The sequence below is a fragment of the Nomascus leucogenys genome, chromosome 22a (genome assembly GCF_006542625.1).
Source record: "Nomascus leucogenys isolate Asia chromosome 22a, Asia_NLE_v1, whole genome shotgun sequence".
Taxonomy (NCBI): domain Eukaryota; kingdom Metazoa; phylum Chordata; class Mammalia; order Primates; family Hylobatidae; genus Nomascus; species Nomascus leucogenys.
In genome coordinates, this window is record NC_044402.1 from 12,029,962 (window position 1) to 12,040,373 (window position 10,412).

Consider the following 10,412-nt stretch of genomic DNA (forward strand, 5'->3'; position numbering starts at 1 on the left):
CGAGGTCCTGACCTGTCCTGGGCTGAAATGCTTCCTTGGACTTATTCGTCCCCCCATAGAGACCGATCTTCCATCATGGGTGATAAAATCCCATCCTGCTGTGTGAGGCAGGCAGCAGGGACGAGCCCGCTTCATCTGCCGGCATCCTTGGTGTGGGGGACATGGAGCCCAGGCCTCCGTGCACTGTGGACAGTCACGGACAGAATGCTCAGCAGATTGAGGGTGTGTGTGCTCAGGACCAGCTGTTGGGAGACCCAGACAGATCCCTGCTTCTTGGGGCCTTTTTCTTTCGTCATCAAGAAATACATGCCTCTCTGGACCCATCTCTCCAGACATGCTGGGTCAAGGTCATGGGGCAGGGTGAGGGTAAATGGGAACCCCCATTTTAGAAGTCCTCAGGTGACACCCACCTCTGTCAGGATAAGACCCAGACAGCTTGCCCTGGCCAGCTGCACCCTACAGGGGCTGGCTCCTGCCCCACTGCTTCTGCTGGTGTTTTTCTCCTCCTCTCCGCCCTGGCTCAGGACTCTCCAGCTGCATGGGCTTCCATCCCGGCTCTGTCCTGCTCCTTGCATGGCAGGGTCCTTCTCACCCCCTGGACCTCACTGACCTGTCTGCCTACCAGGCCTCCCACTATTCTCTCCCTCGACACCTGGTTCGTTGCCGTCTTAGTTCCTCTCCTAATTTGCTGCCATCTGTTCATTCGTGTACTGCTGGTCAGATGACGGCCAACGTGGTGCCAGGTCGAGGCCAGTGTCCTTGGGCCATGTGAGTCCGTTCTGTGCACTCAAATGAGCCGAACCCACAGGACCATGGAGGTGGAGCCACCTGTGAATGAATCTTGTCTGTGAAGAGAGGCGCCCTGTGCCTGAGGTTGGGGAGTCCGGGGAGGGGGATGGGCCACTTCTCTGGGGGAGACACGCCCTCAGCCTCCTTGTTTGCTTCAGGAGCCCCCGAAGCAGTGCCGGGCATTTCTGTAGTGCCCATGGTGACCAGGCTGGGCTGGGCTGGCTCAGGACAGCTGAGCAGCGTAGGATGCAGGGGAGCCCTGGTGGGGCATGACCGCCCAGGAGCTCAGGGCAGGTCTGTCCTGGAAACCCAGCCTCTAGGAAGAACATGGCTTTGTGTATTCCCATTACCAGTGAAGGCCTTTTGTGACAGCAAGACAAGGTGAAGGGAGGTTCCGTGACCTGGGGCTAGTGTCCAAGGGCATGCCCACATGTGTCTGCCTGTGCCCACCTGTTCTATACAGGACCCCCACCAGACCTCAGCCGAAGGCTCTTCTACCCAGAGGTGTTCCCCAGCCCCTTCATCCCCAGCACAGAGGGGTGGCAGGGAGGCATTGTCCCTGGAGTTTCAGGGAGGCGGGTGCCCAGACCCCCAGTGAGACAGACACCGTCTGGGCCGCTTCTGCCCACAGAATCCCCCTCAGGGATCTCCATCCCCCAGCACCATTCTGGCATATCGGAGGCTTGAAGGACAGTCGCCAAGGCCTGAGCTAGCTTGGAGGTCCCTGTCCAGGGCTCTGTGCATGACCCCGCAATCCTTTCTTCAGCCTCTGGGCTGGGAAGGGCTCTGCCCTAGAACAAATCCCAGGCTGCAGAGCAGTGCTCGAGGGGAGAGAGAGTCACGCCTGTGAGGAGCCCCCCTGCCCCCCGGCAGACCCCTCTCTGCTCCCCTCGGCCCACAGCTCCCAGGGGAGGATGCAAGCATGTGAAATGCACAGGAGCCAGTTCCGCCGCGGCTCAGCAGAGGAGGCCAAACAGGTGATCCCAGGGGATGGTCCAGACAGTGGGTCCCACTGGCTGTGAGGACGCTTGTCTGCCGCGTGCCTGTCTCCCACCCCTGGGCGATGGAGGCTGGACGTGGGGCTGCTGCTTCTCACGGTGACACCCTCGAGGCTCAGAAAGGCTTTTTTCGGCTTCTTGACCCAGGTTTGGGGAAGTCTGAGGTCTACAGAAGAGTCTCATCATGGAACGCTGAGTGTGTGTGCATATGAGTGTGGGGCTAGATGTAGATAGGTATGCGTATGCATGTGCACATGTGTGTGTGCATATGTGTGTAGGGACATGGGTGTATGTGTATATTGTGTGTGTGTGTAGGTACATGTGTGTATGTGTATATTGTGCGTGGATTCGTGTATATGTACATGTGTCTGCGTGTATGTGTATATTGTTTGTGTGTGGATTTGTACATTTGTTTATGTGTATGTGCCTCTGTGTGTGTGCATATATGTGTGTGTGTAGGTACATGTTTGTATGGCTTTGTGCATATGTACATGTGTGTATGTGTATATTGTGTGTGTGTGTGGATTTGTGCATGTGTACATGTGTCTATGTGTATATTATATATGTGTGTGTTTGCGTACGTGTGTATGTGTATAGTGTGTGTGTGTGTGGATTTGTGCATATGTACACGTGCCTATGTGTATGTGCCTGTGTGGATGCAGGTTCACGTGTATGTATGGGTGTGGGAGGGTGTCGGGTGGGCAGTCGGGAGGATGAATGCCTTCATAAGAGGTGAGTCCGGGACCTTTAACTTTCACTTCTCCCAGGGGCACATGAGGCGGGAAGAGAGCCTCCCTTCTCAGGCTCCCAGAGTTGTTATTTGCCTCCGTCTCCTCCATCCCCACAGAGCAGCAGGCTGAGGGGGAGGCTGTCACATCATGATCAGCAGGGCCTAAGAGGGGTACCTGGGTCCTGGCCCTCCTTGCCCAGGCCAGAGATGCTGGTGGAGGCGTGGCTTCTGCAGGCTCGTGGCTGCCGGCATGGGCGGCTGGAGCTGTCCGCACGGCACTCCGAGCAGGGAGTATGGGGGCTGCTGCCCTCTGAGCCCAGGGCAGGGACAAGAAGTCTCAAGGTGGCAGAACTCACCCTCCTGCATGCAGGAATCCTGGGCGCCGCCAAGGAAAGTCTCCCTAACCTCTCTCTTGCTTTCTAGGAACCATGCCATTTAGGGAGCCCTCTGTGGCCACCTCTGCCTGGACCAGGGTGGAAAGGCCTCTTCTTGGTTTAGTGAGACCAGCCTCAGCTGACTCACAGAGCTGCAGAGCCAGGCTGGGTCCTAACAACTCTCTCTAGCATTTCCGGAGCCCCATGGTGCACGCGTTAGGTAGGAAGTCTGTGCAGACTGGAGAACCTTGGCTGCTGCCAGCCAGTGGGGCCAGCTGCCTGGCGACAGCTTTTCCCCAGCAGTACTGAGAGCTGACAAACATTTATGGGGCACTTACGGTATGCCAGACGCTTGTCTAAGTGCTTGACGTGGACTAACGTGTTTAATCCTCCCAACAAGCCTGGGAAATGGACACCACTATTGTGCTCATTTCAAAGACAAGAAACTGAGGCACAGAGAGGCTATGTAGCTTGCCTGAAGTCACACGGCCAGAAAATGGTGGGGTGGAGGTTTACTGAACTGAGCCTTGACATCTGCCTCTTAGCACTTCCGCAGCGTCACCCTGAAGTGCCGTGCTTGGTGGAAGGGTGGAGTTGAGGGGGTGCAGAGGTGGAGCCATCTTCTGCTTTCGGGAACAGCCAGCTTCCATGGGGCTCCAGTGAATCTCAGAAAGGCTTTAGAGCAGCGGTCCAGGCAGGAGAGTGGTTGGGGACTCAGCTCCGGTGGCAGGAGGGGAGCAGATCGTGACCACTTCTCAGGAGAGCCCTCGGCTGCCACCCTTCCCCATCACCACGTGCGGGCTCCTGAATGCTCCTGTCTGTGGCCCTTAACTGCCACAGGTGCCGAGCCCCTGCCGAGCCCCTCTGCCTGCTTTCCTGTCTGGGAAACTGGCTGAGCAGCTGTGAAGGCCCTGGGCCCCCTCCTCACCCTGCCTTCCAGGGTCCTCCTCCTGCCAGGCTCACTTCCTGCTTAGCTCTTCCCAGCCACCTCTTCCCCATGGCCTGCGAGTACGAAGGGGTCTCACAGACGGCAGGAAGCCTTTAGAACTCTCTCCTTGACTCCTGCCAATAGGAATCCTACTGACCTCCTCACCTTACCCGAAAAAGCGTGGAAACCTTGAGCCCTCCAGGCTTAGTCATTTCCAAGGGAGCTCCATGCCGCCTTCATGTCTTCATTATCCGCCCTAGAAGGCCCTTAAGCCCTATCTCCCATGATCTGGACCTGTTGCCTGTTGCAATTGTTTTTATTTTAGCCCTAAGCCCAATATGTAGTACGTATCAAGGAGAATGCTGTGTGGGCTTGGGTCCAGACTCTTTTCTGCCTGTTAATATTTTCCGCAATCCTGATGCTGATGTACTTTCTTCCCCTCATGTATTCATGATCTATTTCTCCCACTTGAGTCCATCAGCGGCCTCACTGGGGAGCACAGGATCTCACTGTAAGAAAATGCCCCCCCCCCAAACAAATTATCCAGGCCATGCAGATTTCATGGAGTCAGAAGTCAGGCACACCCAGCAACATCAGAGCTACTTAAGGCTTCCTGGAAAGGGGTGGGTAGGACAGGAACGGGGATGAAGGGGACAGAGGGAGCAAAAGGCCCAGGGCAGAGCTTGGCTGCAGAGTCCATCATTTCCCATGGATCCCGACATAAGGTAGCACAGCTGAGGCCTGTAAACACAGAGTTTCCAGAGAGTATCTGTTAGCGTCTACATAAATGACGTTCTCAGATTCATATGTGGGATATGCTGAGTTAAAGCAAAAGGAGACAGGCTTCTTGGAGGACTCTGAAGAATCTCTAAGAGGAGGGTGGAGGAAGGCTTTCCTAAGTTGATGAGATCCCAGAGCTCATAGGGGAACACCTGCTGGGAATGCTGATTAAATGGGAAGATGCTGGCACTTTGGGAGGCCGAGACGGGAGGATCACTTGAGGCCAGGAGTTCAAGAACAGCCTGGGCAACATAGCGAGACCCTGTCTCTACAAAAAATTTAAAAATTAGCCAGGCTTGGTGGCACACACCTGTAATTCCAGCTACTCAGGAGGCTAAAGCTGGAGGATCGCTTGAGCTCAGAAGTCCAAGGTTGCAGTGAGCTGTGATGATGCCACTGCACTCCAGCCTAGGCAACAGAGCAAGACCCCATCTCCAAAATAATAGTAACAGTAATGATAATGGGAAGATAGATGTCTGGCCAAGACACAGTGTTGGTGGGTGGTGGTCCAGGCCCCACCACAAACCAGATGAGTGTGCTTGGGCAAATTAAACCCTCTCTAAGCCTCAGTTTCCCCATAAAATTAATCTCTTACTCCAGGCTTAGCTTCTTCAGGTGACCACTGAGAGAAGGGACAAGGAAATCTCTGTGACGGAGAGTGCTTTGCACAAAGCATGATGCACTGTGGGAGGAATTGTGGGTTTGCCTCTTGCATTCCTGGAAGAAGCCACGGTGGCCGGGCTTGACCACCTGGAGTGAGTGCACTTGGCTTGCTTAGCAGAAGTTTTGAGCTACTTCTGCTGCAGGAGAAAAGGGAACAGTTCGCTACCAGACTGAGCTCAGTGTGTGGTCTCTGAGTAGGCCTGACTGTTCTTCCGGTGAGCTGCTAATGATCCCCTCACAGACCCTGCCTCCTCTGAACTCACTCAGTCAGGGCTTTATCCCAGAGACATCGAGCTGGTCACCAGGCACCAGCCCTTCTGACTGTGGCTCTGGGGAGGCTCTGGGGACATTTGAAAAGGCAGAAGCAATCAACTTCTGGGCCTATGATAATGACCATAAATGTCCAGCCTGGACAGCTCCCAGCAAGGGCAGATCCAGGCTCAACCCTGGCACCCCTGGGAACCCTGGAGGGGGCTGGGCTACAGCCCCGTGGGGATGAGATAGCAGAATTGTGGCATGGAATTGGGCTACAGAGAGCATGTGTGGCTTAGACCAGGAGGATACAGACACTCAGGCTGGGGGCCAGAGCCCTCCTGAACAACTCGAGGGAGGGAGGAAGTGAGACTTGAGCCAGGCCCAAAAGTACACCATAATTTCAGAACCCCAGCAAGTGAGCAAGAGCCTTCCCAGAGCCTCCCTCCCAGCCCTCCTGATCCCTTATATGCATAGGAAAAACCGCTTTTGGGGTTAGGGGCCCTCTGGAATGAGCTTCAAATGGCTCAATTTAAAGTGTTCCAGAACCACTGGTGTGTACTAATTTAGTGTAGACATTCACCACCATCATCACTACCACCGTTGCCATTACCATCACTATCATTGCCACCCCCATCATCATTACCACTGTCACCATCACCACCACCATTGCCATCTCCACCACCACATCACCACCACCAATACTACCTCCACCACCATAACGACTATCACCTCACCACCACCAATATGACCTTCGCTACCATCATTACCACCATCATCACCTCCATCACCACCACTGTTAACCCAACCATCACCACCACCATTACGCTAACCATCACTATCATCATCATTACCATCATCATCACCCCATCATCATTACCGCTGTCACCATCACCACCACCACTGCCATCACCACCACCAATGCCACCTCCACCACCATCAGAACCACGATCACTATCACCACCAGCATTTTGACCTTCAGCACCAGTATCACCAGTATCACCATCACCACCAGTCAACCGAACCATCACCACCACCATTACCCTAACCATCAGTATCATCACCACTATTACCCTAACCATCAGTATCATCACCACCATTACCCTAACCATCAGTATCATCACCACCATTATTAGCATCATCACTGCTGCCCCCATCACCATTACTACCTCCACCACCCCATTACCACCAGCATCACCACTACCACCACCACCAGCATCACCACTACCACCACCACCATTACCACCAGCATCACCACTACCACCACCACCATTACCACCAGCATCACCACTACCACCACCACCATTACCACCAGCATCACCACTACCACCACCACCATTACCACCAGCATTACCACTACCACCACCACCCCGTTAGCACCAGCATCACTACCACCACCACCCCATTAGCACCAGTATCACCACTACCACCACCACCCCATTAGCACCAGCATCACCACTACCACCACCACCATTACCACCAGCATCACCACTACCACCACCACCCCCGTTAGCACCAGCATCACCACTACCACCACCACCATTACCACCAGCATCACCACTACCACCACCACCATTACCACCAGTATCACCACTAGCACCATCTGCTTCATCACATTTTGCGTTTGCCTTTGCCCACACTGAGGAAGATTGCAGAACTCAACCCCTAGCACTTCTCTTCTGTTAACTGTCTGTGCCCTGATCGAAGAGATCAGTCAAGGCCTGACCATGCTAGAGTGAACATACTTTCTTGTTTGTCCAAAACAGCCCGGACTCATACCTGTTGTCCCTGCTTTATCATTAATAGCTACCCTCTTTCCCGCTCAACTGTGCCCCGGTTTTCATGACTCCCGAGTTAAGACCACGTCCAGCTTCTGATTAACCCCACAAGGACTAGCAGCCCAAGGATGCTAACCGAGAACACAGCCATTGGCTTCCTTCTGACACTCTCACGGAGCAGGGATGCTAGCTGGAGGTTACACCCCACTGTCAGTGATAACTAATGGTGTCCCTGCCTCCCCCTCCTTTGCCTTCCCTGTCCCCTCCTCCCCGCTTCCAGGAAACCACTGAGAAAAGACGAAAATGGCACCAGCGTTGCTGAGTATCCCATGAGTGCTTCGCAGAGCAACAAAGGAGTGGACGTGAACAATGCAGTGGTGTGAGTCTGCAGGCCCTGGACCCGCTGGCCAGAGGGACACCTTGGTGGCACTGGTGGACATGGGAAAGCAGGTGGACATGAGCTAACCCTGAGCTTGTCCAGGACTTCATTGCCTCACAGGCCCTGAGCCTCCCGCAGGAGAAATCATTGTCTTCCCAGGCTTGCCCCTGGTCAGCCTGCGGGCCCAGTCGGCTTGGACACCAGGTTGAGCCCAGCTCACGCTGCATGCAGCACCTGGGCAGTGTCCCCACCCCAGGCCCTCCACATCCCCCTCCCTGTCTGGTGTCTGGTCCGTCGACTGCTCCCAGCTGCTGTCTAAAGCATGTGCACCGGCAAAGCCAGAGGGATCTGTCTTTCTGCTGTGGCAGGGAGGCTTCCCCCTTTAGCCAAAAGAAAGATGGTCCGGGGCCCACTCCCTGCCGGAAAACCTCTCCTCCTCCCAGGAAGCCTGCCTGCTCCTCTGTTCACATTCTCAACAGAAGCCATCGGCACAGCCAGCAGACAGACGTCCCCTTTCAAAGGTGCTTCCCACACATCTGTTCATCGCCCCATCTGCAGTTGTCAATCTTCAGGGCCTGCCTTCTCCCTCCTATCCCCACTGACACCCCACACCCTAAGCTCCTGACTGCCTGCCATGGAGGGCTGTGAGTCCAGCCTGCAAAATCCCCTCCTGAGCAGACACAGGAGCACGTTTACACTCGGGGGCAGTGTCTGGCCTTCCGGGGGCAAGACGACTCACTGAACCCGCGGCCCAGGGCCACTGGGCAAGGGCAGAGGCCACTGCACCTGTCCTCAGACTCATCCCCACACTTGACCCCATAGGAACTGATGCATCTATGTGAGCCAGGCCCTGCCTTAGTCAGCAGAGGCCACTACTTGTGCCAAATCCACTGTGGGCATGCTGTACCAGGCTGATGCTGGCCAGGCGCTGGATGTCCCCCACAGTCCCCTGAGGCCTGACTGTTGTACTCAGGCCCTCTCCCAGAGTCCTCCATCATCTCCCCATTTTACCCTCCCCCAAGCCCCAGTCACCAAGAAGGAGGCGTTGTTCTTCCACAGTCTCATGCTATAGAAGCGCTGAGCCCTCCAGCGTGGTTGGAGGATCAAGGGATGAAATGGGACAGGAGGAGAGGGGTCCTCCAGGCTGGTAACCCCTGCCCGGTTGGCCTGTCTCCCAAGTGGCGGCCTTCCCTCTGGGCCACATCAGGAAACCCACGGAAACAGGGTGATTTTGCATCTCCTGGAAAATGAGTGGGACACTCCTGGCCCCGTGGCTCTCCCCAGTGCCCCTACATATGTGCTCAGAAGGAACTCAGTGCATTGAATGGTTCCACTATCGAGCCCTCTAAGACCTGGTTTGCCTCCTAAACCTCCAATGTACTCCTCTGGTAGGTGTGTAAGCTACAGGTGAGACTTTGAAGTCCAGAGAAGATGGACACACCTGAATACCAGTCCCCATTTGGGCCGAAACTTAAAATGCCCATTGTCCCAGAGTCCTAGTGCCCACAGAGCTGTCTGTGTGTCATTGTCCTGCCCAGGTCATCAGGTGTAGGCTGAGGACAGGCCCAGGGCATACCCTCCCATACAGGGTTTTTCTTCTTTCCTCATTTCCTTCTATTTGAGGACTCGTTTGGGGTTTAGATTTGGATTTTGCTTCCCCTGGACACATGGGCATCAGCATAGTGCCGCCCCCTGCTCCTGACCTGGCCGGTACTTCACAGTGCTCTTGAGGTGCGGAGCCAGGTGACAAACAGGCCAGAGGGTGTGGGCCAGCAGCAGGTCAAAGGGGGAAACCCAGCAGACCCCACCCCAGGGCACTCTCCCCTACTGCCTTCAGCCTTCTGGTGCCTGCTGAACCCCCAAGCTGTGCCCTAAGCAGACCCCTGGGCAAGACCCTAGCCCTAAGCACACACCACCCTGTGCTGCAACCATGAGAAAGTGCCCATGCCTTGGGCTGTTCAGAAGCTCAGGAGTGATCAGAGGGCACCTTCTGCAAGAGGGGAGGTTCCTGGCTAAGGGGCCATGGAGTGGTAGGCAGCCTGAAGGGGCTGGGCACAGCCCAGCTTTGCACACACTCGCCTGGTCCCATCATTCCCTACCTTGGCTTAAACCTAGGAGGCCTGGATTTTGCAGTTAGCCTAATCTTCCAGCCCCAGGCGAGGCTCCCTGGCGAGGAATCAGCTGAGCCATCACCACGCTTTGGGGCCCGTATCCTCTTCCCTGAGCCACTGACGCATCCAGGGCTCTGGTCTGCACGTAAATTCCCTCTCAGTTGGGCTTATGAAATCCCTTCTCATCCCAGTTAGCAAAAACCAAGGGAAGAGCCTAGTTTTTTTTTTTAAAGATTCACTTAATACCCACCCCCAAGCCCAAGACCGGCCATTCAGAAAATAAGTCTCATGGCACAGCAAGGGAGACCCACTAGAGTTTGAGCTTATGAGACATAGGGGTACTTAAAATCACGTCGGCCTAGTATTTGAGCTTAGAACTTTTATTTAAAATGAGCCGGCAGTCTCTAGACCCGCACGGATTCTCAGGCTAGTCCGAGCCCTGAGGTCAAGAACGAAATGCACTTCCCTTCTCATTTTCTCAAATAGATCTTTTCCAGCCGTCTCACAGTTGACCCCAACTTTGGAACTCAGATCGTAGGATCTCCCAGAGGTTTCAGGTGTTCCTAAGAAGCTTCTAAAGGAAGTTTTGGAAGAAAGACTAATAGGTGTAAAAATATAAACATATATATT

The 10,412-nt window shown here is 54.8% G+C and overlaps 1 protein-coding gene across 3 annotated transcripts in view; it reads left to right on the forward strand.

Annotated features, from left to right (window-relative positions):
• Positions 1–8,793, forward strand: part of PRIMA1 (proline rich membrane anchor 1) — a 68,856-nt gene extending 60,063 nt beyond the window's left edge. For 2 of the 3 annotated variants that reach the window (XM_030803548.1, XM_030803547.1), the window contains exon 5: positions 7,573–8,793. In XM_030803548.1, the coding sequence (XP_030659408.1) occupies positions 7,573–7,675 (103 nt within the window). In that variant the 3' untranslated portion in view covers positions 7,676–8,793. Of the gene's footprint in view, positions 1–2,940; positions 3,112–7,572 lie in introns of all 3 variants that reach the window. The other variant, XR_004027956.1, reaches the window with a different exon arrangement.
• Positions 8,794–10,412: the final 1,619 nt, after the last annotated feature.